At 40.8% G+C, this 20702-nt stretch overlaps 1 protein-coding gene across 8 annotated transcripts in view; it reads left to right on the top strand.

Annotated features, from left to right (window-relative positions):
* Nucleotides 1-20702, top strand: part of brsk2b (BR serine/threonine kinase 2b) — a 170848-nt gene that overhangs the window by 103674 nt on the left and 46472 nt on the right. For all 8 annotated transcript variants that reach the window (XM_020044130.3, XM_020044127.3, XM_020044129.3 and 5 more), the window contains exons 3-9: nucleotides 5387-5472; nucleotides 7030-7170; nucleotides 7627-7743; nucleotides 10057-10090; nucleotides 11301-11369; nucleotides 16190-16336; nucleotides 19807-19838. In XM_020044130.3, coding sequence (XP_019899689.1) covers nucleotides 5387-5472; nucleotides 7030-7170; nucleotides 7627-7743; nucleotides 10057-10090; nucleotides 11301-11369; nucleotides 16190-16336; nucleotides 19807-19838 — 626 coding nt within the window. The remainder of the gene's footprint in view (nucleotides 1-5386; nucleotides 5473-7029; nucleotides 7171-7626; nucleotides 7744-10056; nucleotides 10091-11300; nucleotides 11370-16189; nucleotides 16337-19806; nucleotides 19839-20702) is intronic.

Genomic DNA, 20702 nt, shown 5'->3' with positions numbered 1-20702 from the left:
CACAGCCTACCTGAGCATTGTTTCTGACCATGTCCATCCCTTTATGACCACCATGTACCCATCCTCTGATGGCTACTTCCAGCAGGATAATGCACCATGTCACAAAGCTCGAATCATTTCAAATTGTTTTCTTGAACATGACAATGTTCACTGTACTGAAATGGCCCCCACAGTCACCAGATCTCAACCCAATAGAGCATCTTTGGGATGTGGTGGAACGGGAGCTTCGTGCCCTGGATGTGCATCCCACACATCTCCATCAACTGCAAGATGCTATCCTATCAATATGGGCCAACATTTCTAAAGAATGCTTTCAGCACCTTGTTGAATCAAAGCCACGTAGAATTAAGGCAGTTCTGAAGGCGAAAGGCGGTCAAACACAGTATTAGTATGGTGTTCCTAATAATCCTTTAGGTGTGTGTATATTTGCCACCTAATTAAGTTAATGTGCACCGGAGGCAGAGACTCACACAACTGGACTACTCTAGGCTCTCAAGTATGTAAAGTCTCTGCCGCCTACAATTTGGCTGTGCTTTGGGCCAGTGTCTGGCTCTCAGTTCAGGAGCCTGATGGCTGATAGGATTCAAATACATTTCCCTGACCCTGCTGCCACTGGCACGTGTACCCTTACAATAGGTAGCAAGTCAAAACAATGGGTAAAGCTGTGAGTTGTGGAATTCGGGCATTAGGTAAAATAGGTATTCAGAGCTATGAAAAAGTTTATACCCTCTGTCTATTTTCTGCACTGTGCACATTTTTTAAATTGAATTTGATCAGATCTTGTTGTGTTGTTTTAGCTGTTTGTTTAACTTATTTGGTATGCTAGGTAATCAAACCCATGGTCAAAAAGTAGGCCTGATTTGGGGCCCCCTGCATGCCCAGTATAAATATGACTAACTTTGGCCTTGAATCTTCACAGAAGTGGCTGTCCTGACAAAATCTCTTCAATACCCAGTCTTTGAGTCTAAGAGTGTGATACATTTTCACACAAGGGCATTGGGTGTTGCATAACTCTCTTTAATATATTTATTAAATACATGTCAACACTGTGAGTGGTTTATCATCTTTTAAATATGTATTGCAATGTGGTGCATTGATATGGTTGCGTTACGATGATTTAAACACTAAAGGGAAAGTCAAGAAGTTTGAAACAGACGTGGAGGTTAACATTCTGTGAATTAATTACCTCCCTGAATAAAAAGAAAAAGACTGGTTGCATACACAATACAGTCATTGTAGTGGCTAATGGAGCCAAATGCTTGTGTGTAGTAGTTAAGGACGCGATTGGGATGCATCCCCTTGCTGCAGCTTGCAGCTGACTTTGGATAGTTGGGAGCCATACACAGGCCATTCCAGGAAATTCAGCTTAGAATCAAACTATAGAATAATGCATGCACATCATGACTTAATTCTAGATAATTGTCTCACTGAGTCCAGATGACAAGCATCAGGGTGCAACAGTCAGCAATTGCAATGTTTGGTCCTCTCTGTGCATCAAGATGTTGCTCCAAGGCAACTCCTATGCGTTCTGATACTAGGCTAATGAGACCTACTGGCTCTTTAAACCAGGACATCCGCACCGTTTTAGTCTGTTGAAATAAGTCCCAAGTCTGGAAGATGACGGGGTTTCCTTGCTTCAGGTGAAATGAACAATTTGTTTGTGTGTTTTTCACCTACTCTGTGTTGCAACATCAAAATATGTAACTAAGGTTTAGTATTTGGCATTTGAATGCTTCATTTGATAAAGAGAGATAGAGATAAAGATAGTATTAAAGGCAAGGTGTGCCAGATTTTAACCGTGCACCGGAAGCCATTTAGAGGCCCGCCAACAGTTTTGTTATTAATTCATCACCTTGTTGGCTTGCGGATTGGAACCAGCTATTTGGCAAACATTCTAACTCAGTGTTTCACATGATTTCAGGTTAAATACATCTGTCACTTGGAGGTCCCACAGTTGGTTTGTGCAATCGTTAACAAAAACTACATTATGACAGAGAAAATCCAGAAAAAGTTTATTCAAAGGCACCAATCAGTGGTATGATATAATAAGGCATTGAATATCCATGGCATTGAATATCTTCTGGAGCTCAGTAAATCCTAGTATTGAGAGGTTTAGAGAATATGGCACAAATGTGAATGTGTCTAGAACAGGCTGTCTTCAAAAAACTTGGTATCCATACGAGAAAGGCACAAGTCAGGGAGGCCACCAAGACGCCTTTGGCAACTGTAAAGGAGTTACAGTCTTCCATGGCAGATCTGGGCTAACACTGCAAGTTACAGTTTTCCACATCTGACACAATGCGTATTGCAAACAGTAACCTGAGTCTTTCACAAAAGTGATCTTTATAAAAAAGAAATCAACAGATCAGAAGGATTGTGACCGACTCTGAGACCAAGTGGAAGAAGATTCTATAATCTGATAAAACCAAAATAGATATTTTTGGCTTCAACGCTAAGCTCTATATTTGGCGCAAGACTAACACTGCACATCATCCTGGGAACATCATCCCTACCGTGATGCATGTTGGTGGCAGCATCATGCTATGGGTATGCTTCTCTGCATACGGCCTGGAAAGATGGCAAAATGGATTCAGCAAAGTATAGAGAAAACCTAGAAGACAACATGCTAATGTCTGCAATAGACCTGGGAGATGGTACAAGACTCATCTTCTAGCATGACAATGAGCCCAAACATACAGCCAAAACCATAAGGGAGTGGTTTAAAAACGAAAATGGTCAATGTTCTGGAGTGGCCTAATCAAAACCAAATATATTTGAGAATATATGGAATGAGTTTAACATTTGTTCACCAAAGTTACCCATCAATAACACACCAATTAGCCAAACTCAGCAAAATATCGTGCAGATGGAGTTCTACTATTGCAGAGTACAAGCTGAACTGTGCAGGGAAAGGTGAATATTTTTTGTGCCGGACTGTTTCTTTTCTGTATTTATGGTTTATGGTACCTGTTCCTGTGGTTAACAAGCCAGACACTTTAATGAAGCAATTAGGGAGAGTGTGATTAAAAGAGACATGAGCCAGCTGCCCAGCTTCATCCTTCATGTTTTTACTGTGCTGGCATTGCTCCTGCTAGCCTACTGTAAAGACAACTCAGCACTCTGGGCTAAAGGTGTGTGTGTGCCCTCCTGAGATGTGCAGTAGACATTGTATAGACCAGATATCTCAGAGGCTATTGCAGTATCTGCAATACTGTAAAAAGTCAATAAAAGATGCATTTTCTATTCTGTTCACACCAATTTTGGGTGATATGACACACAATGGATTGAAAATGTAATGCGAATACATGCCAAACTGTTCAGGTTGTGACACAAAATATCATACTAAATGAGTGATGTACTACACGATTGGATGGTTTTGATTGGGAGTATTTTATCTACATAAATACAGTGTTTTGTTGACAAATGGGCAACATTTCTTAAGTTTGACAGTCATTAAACAAGCATGCAATGATGTTTCTAACTTTAGCTCTCAAGCTAACATCTACCTGTCAAAGGTCTTAAACTAAAAGAAATAGAGTTAGGGATACTTCTGAAGTTAAGGATACTGCTGAACTGCTGAATTTGGTTGAATATGTTCCACTAAAAGTTGGCTAGCTAAAAGGATTTTCCTCCTTCCTCGACTCCTTTCAGTAATGCCCACTCAGATCAAAAAAAAAAAGATATGTTTCCCACTTTAACAAACATCCTAATTAAGTTGTTTGTGTCAGACGAGGTAGCCCTAGCTAGCTAGGTAACTATCTAGCTAGTTTACGTAATGTATTTCACTAACAGTGTTCTTTGACTTCAAAACCTATACCTCTTCTGTCACCTGTCATGTTTCTAGATTGCACAGGGGTAACGCAGTGATCAGTGGGTGGTACTGTATCTGTAGTGGACAGTTAATTAACTGAGAACTTCAGTAAAAATGGGACCCATTTTATGTTCATTTTTATCAGGTAAAATTTCTATGGGTCTATGCAGTGTGAATTCACCCATAGAAATTATATCCATAAGGTTGTTTGACTGGTAAGGAGAACAAATAGGAATAGTACTATCAATATTAACTACTATAGTATGAGTCTTAATCCCCACAAAACCTACAGTAGTGGCAAAACATGATTGTGTTATATCCCCTTCTGTTATTCCACCATTCTTTTCTTCCATAGTGGATTTTTTCTTTCCCATCCAATAAGGTCTGTTTCGTTTAGATTTTTTACCGCCTCTGCATTTTGATTAGGACAGGATGAGGTTTGTCAACAAAAATCAACTCACTCTTCAAAAAAAAAAATTTGCTAAATGTTGAATGTTTTGCCGCTAGCCTTTATGGGGATTATGATGCCTCACTCAAAATAGAAGCATGCCTTTAATAAGCGTTGGTTTCTACAGTAACTGAAAAAAAAAACTTCTCAGCTTCTAACAAAAGTTTTATATACTCATGTAACTCATTTATTTTCCACCTAGATCTTATAGCTCTATAAAAGTTTCAACATTGTGCATTCTCTCCATTGACCTGTCACTTTCCAATTATTCTTTTGAATAATGATAGGATTACACACAAGTGACTCCCTCACACCAAATGGAGGACGACATAGCATGTGTCATGATGTTAGTACAGGGTAACTGTTCATGACAGACCAAGGTTACACACACTTACCTCTGGATGCACAGTGGCAAAATAAATGCAGTTGATATTTATTGTTGGTCATTGATGTGTTTTGTCATCAGGTTACTGTTAGTCACTAAGTAGTCATTTTTGTAATAGAACATCTCAGATCAAATGTTTCTTGCAGCTGGACACATATTTTTCATATGGTCTGTGCTCAAAAGGACCAATATACTCTGCAAAAAACCTACCTTCCATCACATCAATAAACCCTAACGTCATCCAGCGTCATCCAAATATTACACACACCCAACTGGTACAGTAGCTGTCCCCTACCTGCTGTGATCCAGGTGTTTGATTAATAGGATGAATTAGCTGGTGTGTGGTTTTGCTATGTCAGGAGCAGGACCTAAACAAGTGGTAGGCTTGTCGATGTGCCCGCGGGCCCTGGCATGAGCCCAAGCTGCCATGCCAGAAATCAGCACTGGCACTGCCAGTCCATCTTTTCTTCCCAACCATTCTTGATTATTTTTTCTTTGTTTGTTGTTCTTAATTCTCTACTTATTTTCCTTTTGTTTGTTTTTTCCCCTCTGTCACTCTATCTGTCTCTGCCACTTCTTATTTTCCCTCAAGTATTCCCTTTCCTGTGCTCACTCTTTCTTTGCACATCCAAAGGGGAAAACCCACTGTCATAAGTTACATGGCTGCTTTTTCCCAGATAAAATGTATATAATATATAGTCTAATTTCCCTCTTGTCTCTCTGTTTATTTGTCTCTCTGCAGGTGGAGCGGGAGATAGCCATTCTGAAGCTCATAGAGCACCCTCATGTTTTAAAGTTGCACGATGTCTACGAAAACAAGAAGTATTTGTGAGTATCCTTTTAGTAAACTATTTGGTTGGGGTTGTTACTAATGTGCCTACCATAAAAACTCTTAAATTGCATATTTGGAGAAGCTCGAGTGCATAGCAACATGTCAGCAAACAAGCAAGACATGTTGAAATTCACTTGAGCAAACAAGCAATACACGTTAAATATCACTTGAAAAACGTCTTTCTCCGAGCCATTTCCACGCTGGCATTTGATGTTTCGTTGGGTCCCCTTGCCTATTTGCATTCCTGCAGGTTTCTTAATGTAGATCCATATGTTATCCTATGTATTAAATCTTTCCCGTGTTCTTGCTCCAATGGGTCCGCTTAATGCACTATTCAATAATTGATAAAGGCCCCAGCTCCGAGCGCCACGGGAATCTGTTTTCCTAATATTCCAATGACACAGACGGATCGCCGACACGGATGCAAAGTGTTTGCCTCGGATACATTCGCCCACTCACAAATCATGTGTGAATGTGTTCCAAATTTAACTAGCGTTGGCAGGTGAACGCTTCAGCACATCCCTTAATCTGCTAATAAATCAGGAAGTGGTGTGGGTGGGAAAGAGGCGCGGGGGGGGGGGGGGGGGGGGGGGGATTGTGAAGGACCCTGCTTGCCTTCCTGCAGACAGTGTGTCTGCAGTCTTCTTTTGATAAAAAAATAAAGTACAGTAGCTATCACAAGAGTTACACTCAAATGCATCCTCATCCTCTCACAGCACCTGTCTGCCGCAGAAATGTGCAGAGTATAAGAACTACTACCAATACCACTACCACTAGATACTACCAGCACCACAGTATTACTACCACTTTACCGTACTCATACTAATAATACTACTACCATTAATACTGCTACTACCATTAATACTTCTACCAGCAGTAATACTGAGACTATCAGCACCACCACTGCTACTACTAATACTACTACTACAGTACTGCTAATACTACTACTATTACTACTACTTCTGATAATACTACAACAACCACCAATGCTACTGAGACTACCAGCACCACTACTGCTACTACTACTACTACTACAAATACTACTAATACTACTACTACAGTACCACTAGTACTACTACTTATACTAACACTACAGTACTGATAATACTACTACCAACGATAATACTGACTACCAGGACCACTACCACTACTACTACCACAAAAACATCTTTAAAAAACTGGCAGTTCATGGGAGCTGTTCGTCCACAGCTTGATGATGGAGTTCATTAAATAAGTCACTTGAAGGGGTCCCTGAGTCAAGCAGCAGCCACTGTCTCGTAGTACAGCTCCTTATGACCAAGGGTTAGAATCCTGATCACCCCATACCGTCAGTTCCCAGTTGTACTGCAGGGGGCAGTGCTATTCGGGATAGACAAGTGGTTGTTGGGCACTGCCTTCTTGATTGGTCATGCTCTAGTGACTCCTTGTGGTATGTTGGGTTCAATCGTGGTTGTTGGTCTGGGAATGCGCTTTTAGATATGAACTTTATATAATATGAAATATACACAGACTAAAGCTATACTGTGTATCAAACGTTTTGGTTCACTCTCCAGGTACCTGGTTCTAGAGCACGTGTCGGGCGGAGAGCTGTTTGACTACCTGGTCAAGAAAGGACGGTTAACACCTAAGGAGGCCAGGAAGTTCTTCCGACAGATCATATCAGCTCTAGACTTTTGCCACAGTCACTCGATATGGTGAGTTGTAAATCAGTTGAATTTACCAACCAATCAATCAACCAACCAACCAGTTATCAAATCAATGTAAAATAATTGTTGTGCTTTTACATCGGTTGTAGTTCTCACCAACTGCTTTTACAGCAGTCCAATCTAGATCCTGGTGAGCAGAAAAAAACATACTCAGGCCTGCTTTAGAAGGGGTCTGCCATTTCCCTCTCATTTCCGAAAGGATCTTTTATTCCTTGAACACTGGACATGAAAGAGGTTTGGTCCTGACACTAGACTCTTGGAAAGTGGAAACATTAGCCTGGGATCAGAGGAAGGGATAATGCCGTGTGCAGACTCTAGAAATATCCTGAACAACGGTTCTAGCCATGGAAAGGCATGGTGGATTTACAGTCCTCAGTTTTTCTTAGCCTGGTACGTGCAAATAATTGGTTAACACTGTCTCTCTCTTTCTCATTCCCCTCCTAGCCACAGAGACCTGAAGCCAGAGAACCTGTTGTTGGATGAGAAGAACAACATCAGGATAGCAGACTTTGGCATGGCTTCTCTGCAGGTCGGGGACAGTCTACTGGAGACAAGCTGCGGGTTAGTCATCAATGTGTTTCTATGGGTTTGCATGGCCAATCCCTACATAAATGACGTGTGTGTGTGTGTGTGTGTGTGTGTGTCTGTGTGTAAGCAAGTATTTGACTTACACCTGTTGTTAGCAAAGCATGTGACAACTACAATTAAATGTGTGTATATGAGCATGCTTGTGCTGCTTAGCATGCATGTTTGTGTGTCAACAAACGTGTCAGTATGTGCATGATCGTTAAGATCTTCAGCCCAGATAACCACAGCCAGTATAGCCTACCCCTGCATCTTTACAGATTAGCGACATAGCAATGCTAAATCTCTGTCAATCATCCTCTGGTAGAAAGAGACTGTGACCCGGTACAATGTGACAGAGGAGATAAGAACCAGAAGTTAGCAGGAGAGACTAACGTGTTAACCGAGGTGAACTCTGTCAAGGGCTTAACAATTTTTTCCCCCCATTTCATACCCACAAAAAGTAGGTCATGACTCAATGCCAGAAAACAGCCCACAAAAAAATACATCTGGTTTGTTTTCTCCGGCAAAGTTGCGCGTCCAACATGCACGTTCGCACTGTGTGACTTTGTACAGCTAGGTGTCCTGTTCAAAGACACTGAATTCATGCGATGGCAATGTCACATTTCCTTACCTACAGAACCTATTTTTGTTGTTGTTCCCTGTTTTCATTGTGACTCATTATGGTTTGTGCAGTCATGTGGCCCCAAAGGCGATAATAGTATTGCGACTGTACTCCCAGGTCACTGTACATATATATAATTTGTCGAAAAACAGGAATACAGACTACATTCCATAAAATGTGACATGATGACAAATAGATGAATTACCATTTTTATACTTGCTTCCCAGTGACATGACATCAATCTCATAGATTGAGATAGGCCTCTGACTGACGGGATGTGAAATATGACCTTCATACATCGTAACTCTTTCGCACACTCAAATATTTGACTTATGTCTGATCGATCAGGGGCGTCTTCAGATGGAACAACTTTGGTTTGTATTTAAGAGAAATTGCAGAATGCTTTTTTAGCCTAACTGGTGTGAAAAAAACACACTGCTTAAATAATCGTTCTGAAATAACCTACGACGAGTTGCACTGAACTATGCGATTAGTAGAAGAAAAAACGGTGTTAGTTTATAATTAGTTTTTGGTGTGCATGGCTCTAACAAGGCTCTGTTTGACTAGTTCAAATTGAATGGTTACGCATAAATTACCATAATTGCATAACGACTAATTCTGTGTGCACATGCATGCGTATGTACGTGTGTGTGCTTTGCATTTAAGCAGATGCACGACAACTCTCTGACTGTATCTCCGTATATATTCATGAATTACACAGTACGCAGGACATAAATCGGCCAGATACGTCACCACATGCAAATGTTTGCATTCCTCCTGATGTAAAGGCATTTAAGTGTAAAGTAAGATTGGTGGGAGAAACACGAGGAGAATGAGGGACTCTTAAGTAGTTGGTTGGCATGAAAAGCCAGTTTTAAACATGCAGGCCTGATAGCAATACATGTGTTGATAGGGAACCCCATATTTGAACATTTATGTACGGAACAGTTAAGATGCATGGCATGGATAAAGCCCTTAGCAAAGGTATATTGACAATAAACCACAAACACCCAAAATGCCTTTATGCTATTTTAAACTGGTTACCAATGCAATTAGAATGGCAAAAATGTCTTGATGTTTAATTTATAAGTGCTTTCTGACAATCAGCATTCACAGTTCAACCCACCCGGTTTATGACTATGCAACCATTTTGTGTACAGCATGTCGGAACCACAGGTTCCATGTTGTATTATAATAAACTATACCACGGCCCACGCGACCCAGTTTTACCATGACCCTGTGTTCAGTACCGTGGCGGGTCGTCCACTGCACAATGTGCACTCAACACATGGAAGCAGAGGCTTTCGTAAATCGAAGCCCAAGACGTTGGCTGAGACCCATTTGGGCAAATCCAAAAATGGATTGAGTTCAGTACTGTAGCAGACTGAGCACTGAGTGCCATTTTCCTGACTGCAGCAGAACCTCTCTCTGCTATTACACTGGATTTCATCCATTCCATCAGGGTGACTTTTTACATCTGCAGCAGACATGTAGTCCCCAGGCTGATATGGTCCTTATGATAAGTGTGTGTTGTGTGTGTTTAGGGTAGGGGATATTTGTTTAATTGTTTACATGATGTGAGCACTCTTTCTGATGAACGTGTTTTAGGTGCTTGTCTGTGTGTGTCAAACACAGTGCTCATTACCTAGTGTAATGCATTTGGGTGTCTATTTCTCTCTTCACAGATCTCCTCACTATGCTTGCCCAGAAGTCATAAGGGTAAGATCTGTCTCAATCGCTCTCTCTTTCCACCTACCTCTCTACCTCTGTTTTTCTTTTTCTTGTTTACTCTCTCTGTCATTCTCTCCCCTTTGTACCTCTTTCTTCAGTTTTTAGAGCTTTATTTGAACAGGAAATCTTTGTTTACATTGCAAATGTTTGCATTCCTCCTGACATAAATGCATGTAAATGTTAAGTAAGATTGGTGGGAGAAACACAAGGAGAATGAGGGACTCTTAATTAAGTGATAAATAACAAGACAATAACATCAGAAGGTGAACATTATACATGTATAATGTTAAAAAAATGCATTGTGCTTTTTATATTATAGGCTATGTAAAGTAACAATTTACAAAGTTACAAGTGAGAATGACAAGAGAGGATAAATGAAGACTTGAATATGGGTTAGGTTCATGTTGTCTGTGCTGGACTGGTTGCCCATTCCTCATGGGAAATGGTCCCAAGTATTTTTGCTGGTATTAAACATTGCAGTATTTCCCCTAACAGATGCGGGAGCTTATCAATTTTTGATTTCAAACTCTTTCTGATTCTATATGATCTAAGGGAAACTTGACTTTCTAAAGTAGTCATACTTTGGGCAGGAGGCTAGGAAATGCAGCTCTGTTTCCACTTTAATTTTGTGTGCACATAAACCTGCCTCCCTCTTTCTTTCTTTTTTTCTAATTTCTCTCTCTTTACCCTACCCCCCCAAATTATTTCTCACCTCAGTCCTGTATCTCTCTCTCTCTGTCTCCCTCTCCCTCTGTCTAATAATGGTATTAGAGCACAAGACTGAATGCCCTCCAACCATTCATTTTAGAGTGCTCTACTCATCTTTGCAATGAGCCACAGCTCAGATCTCAGGCGATGATAATGCAACTGAGCCATGTTATGTCATCACTAGTTGTCTGATGTAAGCCGTTCAGCTGTAAATCAGGTGGATGTCAGGTGAATATGCATGCCAGCTGTCAGAAATCTGGATTCTTAAGCACCGATTCACCCAAGGGAAAATTTTAAAGGTTAACACGATGGCTCAAAGGTTTTCAGTTCATAAAAACGCTTCAACCCTCAGTTTTCTTTCTCTTTATTTTTGTCTTTTGGGATTTTCTGCCTCTATTTCATTCATTCTGTCAGTCTCACTCTCTCTTTTTTTGTATTTCTATGTTTGTCTCGGTGTGTCTTATTCACTGTCTCTCTCTCTCTCTGTCAGGGGGAGAAGTACGATGGGAGGAAAGCAGACGTTTGGAGCTGCGGGGTCATCCTCTTTGCACTTTTAGTGGTGAGTGATGGACAGCTGCCTTTTCCCTCGGTGATGACCCTGAGATGTGCCGCCATCGTGCCATGTTCTTAAAGCTCATCCTCGCTCCTCTTTGACCCGCTACAGTAAACAAACAACACAGAAACAACCAGTAAATACAGCCAGTTCCTTTTATTTTTAGAATCCCGTGTGCTTACGCAACCTATAAAATGAAACAAGATTTGCCAAGGCAAATGGAAATAAGTACTAGAAGTTAATTTGTGTGTCTCTCTGGCATACGTTGAGTTTTGTGTTGTGATTTGACCTGAGGGAATGTGACGGGGGAAGATGCACCTAAGTGACTCAGAGATGACTTTGCTCTGCAGTGACTTGCATGGAATGTATTCTTTTACTGGAATCTCAAATACTCTGAAGAACTGACCAAAAGTTTAGTTTCATTAAAAGAAATATGACATAGGTTTTCTTTTTTCTCAACATACCCTGTGGAAGAATTAGAGTGGACAGGGGATGTTTTGAGTAAAATATGTAATAAACAAGGTTAAATAAAAGTGTTTGAGAAGGAATGTTAAAACATATCAGACTGTATTAAGATAATATAAATAAAATCAGTGCTGTTTCTAAGCATTTCACTGTAAGTTGATCTGTCTGAGAGCATCTGCTAAATTCTGACAAGAAACAGATCTTGTCTGTACATAGTGTAAAACAGGACATTCAAAACTTGGATTACAGTTTTTTTTTTTTTATTGCTTACACACAAACATTCCCACAATTAGCAAAACCTTACACTCAAGGAGCAAAACACCGGCCTAGATTTGCACAACTGTAAGCACATTGTCAGCTTCACACTTTTTGCAAAACATTACACACAGTGATTTGCAAAACACTAAACACACTTGTATGCATTTGACACAGGAATTTATCATGATGTCATTTCCTTGCAATTTCAAAGCAAAGGCTTTCAAATGAATACACCCATGAACCAATTGGTTAAACCCAGCCACCAGGTGTGCACACACTGGTGCTTAATTGTAGACACAAAAATCAGGTTTAAGCACCATAAAAAGGCAATAGGTAAGTTCACCTGTCTTCAAAAATAACGGATGGTGTCAGAGGAAGAGGGAGAGTTCGGATGAGAGGGGTCATCCGGAGAGAACAAGGTGGAGGAAGAGGCCAAGGTAGAGGAAGAGGGACAGGAAGACCTGGAGGAGGGGCAGGACATGCACAAAGAAGAAGACAACCAAATCTGTGTAACGAAATTTGTGCTACAATTGTGGTCCATGTAATAAACCACGAACTAACACTGAGGGAGGCTGGACTGAGAGTACAGCCTAACCAAAGAAGGTACACGGTGGCATCAATAGTTTGGACATTTCATCAAGAGCACAGGTGAGAAACATATCTTCTGTCAACAGAAAATCCATAGCTTACTGCATGTACAATATCAACAGTTTTGGTATCTATTCATGCATCATTTTACAGTAAGCTACATGTATTCTGTTTGCCCAACATAGGATTGAACGTCGAGAACACTGAGGAGGGAGGGGCCCCATATTCACACCGGAGCGAGAGATCATAAACCTAATTTTGGCCAATAATGCAGCTTTCCATCGTTTTGCTCTGGTCCAAAACTGGTTTCATCAACACCCACAATTTACAGTTCAATACCTTCCACCCCCTTCCTAAAGGAGGAGTTCTTCTCAGCATGGCGGTGGAAGGTTTATGATTTCCGGCCCTATGTCCAGATGGCCCTCATTCAAACTATGGAGGAAGTATGTGATCGAATTGAAGCAGCATTCATACAAGAGTGGATTTGTCACTCCAAAATATTCTTCCCACGTTGCCTTGCAAATGAAAATATAGCCTGTGATGTTGATGAGGCCCTGTGGCCAGATCCAGCTAGGCAGAGAAATGTTTAGGTATATAGTTATTTTTTTCGGTACTGAACTGGATATGTAATTTATGTTACAGTATTATTGTAGGCTTACAGTACAATGGTACGTTCATTAATACTGTATGAAAACTGGAAAATGTGTTATTAATGTTTTGTTGAAATGTTCAGTATTGACAGACTTGAGTACATGAAAATAAATATTTTCATTAGTCTGCACAATTGGTGTCGTGATGTTGGTGAATTTATTTTTCCACTTTCTCTGTTTAAATGCTAAAAGTGTCTTAGCACAGGAGTGTTTGACTGATTCAAACAGAATCAGACCATATGATGGTTGGGTTTATGTTATGACCTCAAAATAAGGTTTTTATAAGACATTGTATAGTATTACAGTGTTACATTTTGCATATAATCTGAGGTGTTTTGCTACTTTGGTGTAGTGTGCTAATTGTGTGAAGGGGTTTGAAAAACCGGGCCCTGTTTTCAAAATTGTGTTTAAGCAATTGAAAAAAGATGGAAAATAAAATTAGCACTCTGTGTTTTTAACATTGCTCCAACACTATATGATTGGTTGATTCGTCATGTTTTCTGATCTGAGCAGCAGGGATTTCCTGGGCTGTCCTCACTGTCAGCTTTGTACCGACACACAGATGCTCATTAATCAGACTGTGTCGCCAGAGCTCTTAGCTCTGGTTAGACAGTGACAAAGCGAAGAGGCAGAGAACAAAGAAGATTATAGTCTGTCTGTTTATGCATTTGCGTCTCTCTTCCCCCTGTGTGATTGTACAAGTGTGCATTCTATGATATAAAGAAGAGGTCATGAGACAGCCTTCGTACCAATTTTTTTTTTTTCATTTTCTCCATTTGTTTGTCATGGTGGCCATCTCTGTCTCCCTGATGTAGGCACATTGAGATGGGAAAATCCGTCATGACGCCATAAACTACACCTCCCATCCAGTAGAATAATGAATACCTGTTTCAGCCGTCAGGGTGATGTTCACTGATTGCCATGAGTAACCCTCATGAATTGCTAGCCTTGACAACCATTCATGTTGGAGATGTCGAAGAAGGCTTACAAGATTATGCGAGAACTAAGATTTGTGTCTGTAACAGATATACATACATTGACTGCCATGAGTAATGTTCAGGCACAGTATTCCCTTGGCTTACAAATTACATGTGTAAATGAAAACAAGAATACCTTTTTGTTTTTCTTTGTCAGATGCATACAACAGAATACAGAATACAGCATCCCCTGTCAGTTTTCAACTTTGACATGGTTTTAGATTTGCTGGTAAAATCGTTTGAATTAAAATTGGATTAAAAAACAGGGACTTGTCATAATGTAAGAAAAAATATCTGATGCTTTCTGTCTGGTTTATCAAAGCTGTTCTGTTTCCATTTAACATACATTTTGGTCTAGAACCAGGCTTTATCTGGCCTCTGGAGACCAGCCCTAACAAACTCTGTAGTGAGACATAATGCAATTGTACATGAGGGTGTGTGGTAAACTATGTCAGCCCAGCCGTGCTAAAAATGTTGTCTATAATACCTGGAGTGTACAATTGCTTTCCTCCAGTCTGCGACCAACATTACATTAAAACAATGATTAACGTGACTCATATGCACATATGCAGCCCGTGCTGGAGAACAGGGTTCAATTCCCTTCTCTACGCTTTCACCTCTGTCTCCTAATTATCTAAAAACTACCTTGTTATGCCATTACAGACCTCTACATGCTTTGTAAGTGAGAAAACCTGCAAAATCGGCAGTGTATCAAATACTTGTTCTCCCCACTGTATATATATATACACCGATCAGCCATAACACTATGACCAACTGCCTAATATTGTGTAGGTCCCCTTTTGCCGCCAAACAGCCCTGACCCATCGAGACATGGACTCTACTAGACCTCTGAAGGTGTGCTGTGGTATCTGGCACCAAGACGTTAGCAGCAGAACCTTTAAGCCCTGTAAGTTGCGATATGGGACCTGTTTGTCTAGCACATCCCACAGATGTTCGATTGGATTGAGATCTGGGGAATTTGGAGGCCAAGTCAACACCTTGAAGTCGTTCTTGTGTTTCTCAAACAATATTCTCAGCAGAATATTGCCCAAAGCATCACACTGTCTCCGCCAGTTTGGCTTCTTCCCATAGTTCATCCTGGTGCCATGTGTTCTCCAGGTAAGCGACGCACACTTGCCCATTGTAGGCGCTTTCAGCAGTATAGCACGGGCACCATGACTGGTCTGCGGCTACACAGCCCTATATGCAACAAACTGTGTGTTCTGACACCTTTCTGTCAATACCAGCATTAACCTTTTCAGCTATTTGAGCTACTTTAGCTCATTTGTTAGATCGGACCACACAGGCCAGCCTTTGCTCCCCATGTGCATCAGTGAGCATTAGCCACCCATGACCCTGTTGCCAGTTCACCGCTTTTCCTTCCTTGTACCACTTTTGATAGGTACTGACCACTGCAGACCGGGAACACCCCACAAGGGCTGCAGTTTTGGAGATGCTCTGACCCAGTTGTCTAGCCATCACATTTTGGCCCTTGTCAAAGTTGCTCAGATCCTTATGCTTGCCCATTTTTCCTGCTTGTAAAACATCAACTTTGTGGACAGAATATTCTGTCCACAGGTGCCATGATAACAAGATTATCAATGATATTCACTTTGTGGTCATGATGTTATGGTTAATCGATGTATATATATTGGTGTGTGTGTGTGTGTGTATGTATATATATAAATATATTTTGCATGATTTAGAACATGTTTTTAACAGTCACAAATCTTATTTTAAACAACCGTTGTAGATTGTTGTATTAATGACCCTTGCTCTATTGTTCAGAGGACCATTGTGGAAAAACGTTTTGCCTGTATTTACCTTGATGATTCGAATGCACTGTGCAATCTGCCTGGAATTGTAAAACAAATCTTCTTAATCTCAGGGTGCCCTGCCATTTGATGATGACAACCTAAGGAATCTGCTGGAGAAAGTGAAGTTGGGGGTTTTCCACATGCCCCACTTCATCCCCCCAGACTGTCAGAACCTCCTCCGGGGCATGATCGAGGTGGATGCCACCAAGAGACTCACGGTACGTTCCTCCAAGACAGGGATGGGCAATTGACGGCTTGCAGCTTTTTTGCAAGGTCCCTGGCCATGGTAATAAAACGTATTCAGACTTGCCGCCGAATTAAAATAGCGGAATACAGATGGTACCATTTTTTTATTTAGCATCAGCTGTTTTTCTTTTGTTATGTTAGCAAATCAAAAATTATTATTTTTGCCTAGAAAATGTGTTGATTGGTTTGAAGCCCATACCCCCCTTAAAATTCCCCATACCAGCTAAAATAAGTTATATGGTCACTGTATATTCGTAACCCCCGAATTTCACATAGACTTTTCCCCTAATATCTGCTTTACAGGTTCATTGTACAACCTCTAGGTCAGATGAACTTGCTGTACAGTATGTTTACAAAACAAGAAGCTGAAACACTATGTTGTTTCAACTGGAAGATCCACTTAAGATCTGATCTTGGATCAGTTAAAAAAACTTTGGTTTACTGTGAAAGGTACATTTGCTCTTAATCATTAGCAGGAGCAATTCAAAAGGGCCTAACAGAAAGAAAAGTATAACAGATAAACAATACCAACTGAGAAACAATTCCATCTGGCTTTTATCACTACAGCATAACAATCAAAGCACTCTCCCAGCTAACCACAGCACTTTTAAAGTATATATCACCCAATGCTGAGTTTTGTTAAGTGTACTCGTGAATTGACTGTGATTGAAATGGAGTTAACCCCAAACATGAGAAACTCAAGCTGTTTCTCATGACTAAAAGGCACTTACGGCTGTGCATCTACAGCATGTTTTTTGTCTAAGGCTAAGCTTAATCTAAGTTCTGGAAAGCTCCACTCCAGGTCTAGACTCCAGACAGTAATCCCATTGAGTCTGTCGGTTCGGTGCAGACCACTGGGAAGCAGACAGGCAGCATGTCAAAGTCCCACAGCTACAGTTTGACTTCTTCCAGCAGCTTATAAGATTACTCTCACCCACATTAGTGTTAGGGTTTTCAGTCATGGAAAGGGTGATTTCCCAGTCTCCCATTGACTGCAGTATCCCTAAATAAGATGGCTTTTTATCCTTATAATCTATCCAACAATTAATATTCAAAATAGATTTTATTTTTTACGTGTTGATGTAAGTGGAATTGACTGTATTCTGATGGTTTGTAGTCCATTCTCACTTGAGTCGTTAGCTAACCTGACTTGACTCCTCACTTTCCAGGTGATAAAATCAAATCTCTTACACTCTGATCATTTGCCCTTCATCACATTGAATGCAATATTCACAATTATTTTTAACATACAAATAATTTTACTTAACTATTCACTTAAGAAAGGTGTTCTCACCCTGTCAAGTGCTGCTATTATAATGTCATAGGGAGCTGTCTTACTACTGGTGTGGTAAAGTGACAGAATTTTCTGACAGTTAGCTGTGTTACTGAGAGAAAAGGGTTCTAATCCTGTTTGTGGATTAGCCCAGTGTACCTGCGCAATAGCGACTCCTTGTGTTGACTTGGGGGCCTGTGAGGTCAATTGAGGTACACTACCATTCAAAAGTTTGGGTGTCACTTTAATGTCCTTGTTTTCCATGATAACATACATGAAATTAGTTTGAATAGGAAATACAGCAAAATCAATAGGAAATATAGTCACAGATAAGTTTAGAAATAATGGTTTTTAATTGTTTGTCCTTCAAACTTCACTTTTGTCAAAGAATCCTCCATCTGCAGCAATTACAACCTTGCAGACCTTTGGCATTCTAGTTGTAAATTTGTTGAGGTAATCTGAAGAGATTTCAGCCCATGCATCCTGAAGCACCTCCCAGAAGTTGTATTGGCTTGATTTGCCCTTCTTACGTACCAAATGGTCAAGCTGCTTCCACAACAACTGAATACGGTTGAGAGCCGGTGACTGTGCTAGCCGCTCCATTATAGACAGAATACCAGCTGACTCCTTCCCTAAATAGTTCTTGCATAGTTTGGAGCTGTACTTTGCATCATTGTCCTTCCTGTTGTAGGAGAAAATTGGCTCTAATCATGCGCCGTCCATAGGATATGGTTTGATGTTTCAAAATGCAGTGATAGCCTTCCATCTTGGAACACTCTTTTACCCTGTACAAATCTACCACTTTACCACCACTAAAGCACCCCCAGAACATCACATTGCCTCCAACATGCTTGACAGATGGCGTCAAACATTCCTCCAGCATCTTTTCATTTGGTCTGCGTCTCACAAATGTTCTTTGTGATCCGAACATCTCAAATATAGATTTGTCTGTCTATAATGCATTTTCCAATCTTCCTCTCTCCAGTGTCTGTGTTCATCTGCCCATTTTAATCTTTTATTTTTATTGGCCAGTCTGAGATATGGCTTTTTCTTTGCAACTCTGCCTAGAAGTGGAGCAGTGAGACTTCTGTTTTCTTTAATGTATTTGTCCTCTTTTTCAGTTTCAGACCTGGGCCTCCCATTCCTCTTTCTATTCTGGTTAGAGCTATTTTGCACTGTTCTGTGAAGGGAGTAGTACAAAGCGTTGTACAAGATCTTCAGTTTTTTGGCAATTTCTCGCTTGAAATAGCTTTCTTTTCTCAGAACAAGAATAAGCATGGTATTGGAGCAACACATTTCCCTAAACGGTTCAGATTTGGTTCAGAGGCTCAGCTTAAAGAGATGGGAAAAACTGTGAGAAAGCGATTAATGGAGAATGCCAAAAGTCATGTGTATATCATAACACCACTATCCTTTTTTCTAGCTACTCACCTAAATGATCAGAGGACCAACAAGGGTTATATGCCATGTGCATTAACGGGATTGGTTATATTGGTTATAACTCTTTTATTCAGCTTTGTGTTCTGAGCTTGGGGCAAGGCAGTGTCTAGACGGTAACAGTCTCACAGGTTGTATCCTCGGAATATGACAGTAACTGGAAAGGGTTGCATAACAGGGTGTCCGCTCACTCCACCCTGACAATGTTTAAGGTGTTGCCTCTGGCAGATGTAGGTCTTGCGGAAAGCTGGGCATCACCTTACACATTTGTGCTATAATACACTTTTGGCTTGGAGAAGAATGGTTGAATAGGTAGCATGTTCATTCCATCTTGTCCTAGGGAACTGTTTTTCTTCAAGTCAGTTTACCGTGGCTAGGTTGCCATGGGCCGCCTAGTTTTGTGTTCCCCTTGGCCGGCTTGGGGTAGTTTATGTCAGTAACTGTGCTTCCCAGAAAGAGGGCACATCATTGGCTTCAGACCCGAATCAGAGTGTTGTGGGCCATGATCGAGTGGCGAGCCATGATTTTATCACCTGGGATATTTATGACTTCCATTTGGACTTGAGCCCTCACTTAAAAAAAGGTGTGAAATAGAGAGTTCTGGTGTGCACACCAAGGTTGTGGACATATTCTTCAGGTTATGACCAGAGGCCTTTTAAGTGTGAGATAATGCATCCTCAGCCTGCCTGTTCTTCACAAAATGTTATCTTCTTTCTCTGTGCTTCTCTACAGTTAGAGCAGATCCAGAAACACAACTGGTACATGTGAGTACAGCTTCTTCATGCAACAGTATGATGTTCTATTCATCCCAATTAGCTGACACTGTATAACTGCTATGCTTTCTGTGTGATGGTTGAATGGGGTGGTTGTGTATGTGGGTGTGGGTTTGTTTGCACATCCATGTGTGAGGCTTTGTTGTCAAACAAACAGTCAGTAGATAAAGTATTGCATTTACAAAGGTGACATTTTGGGAAATGGGAACTAATGAAAGTTAAATGTCAGATATTTTGCAGCTTTTTGTTAGGAGTATCGTATTGCAGGTCCAGTAGTCCAGATGAATGGAGTTTGTACACTCACCTAAAGGATTATTAGGAACACCTGTTCAATTTCTCATTGATGCAATTATCTAATCAACCAATCACATGGCAGTTGCTTCAATGCATTTAGGGGTGGGATCCTGTTCAAGACAGTCTCCTGAACTCCAAATTGAATGTCAGAATGGGAAAGAAAGGTGATTTAAGCTATTTTGTGGCATGGTTGTTGGTGCCAGACGGGCCGGTCTGAGTATTTCACAATCTGCTCAGTTACTGGGATTTTCACACACAACCATTTCTAGGGTTTACAAAGAATGGTGTGAAAAGGGAAAAACATCCAGTATGCGGCAGTCCTGTGGGCGAAAATGCCTTGTTGATGCTAGAGGTCAGAGGAGAATGGGCCGACTGATTCAAGCTGATAGAAGAGCAACTTTGACTGAAATATCCACTCGTTACAACCGAGGTATGCAGCAAAGCATTTGTGAAGCCACAACACGCACAACTTTGAGGCGGATGGGCTACAACAGCAGAAGACCCCACCAGGTACCACTCATCTCCACTACAAATAGGAAAAAGAGGCTACAATTTGCATGA

The sequence above is a fragment of the Esox lucius genome, chromosome 2 (genome assembly GCF_011004845.1).
Source record: "Esox lucius isolate fEsoLuc1 chromosome 2, fEsoLuc1.pri, whole genome shotgun sequence".
In the NCBI taxonomy this organism is placed as follows: Eukaryota; Metazoa; Chordata; class Actinopteri; order Esociformes; family Esocidae; genus Esox; species Esox lucius.
Note: the sequence above shows the minus strand (reverse complement) of the source record. Positions and strands in the feature narration are given on the sequence as shown.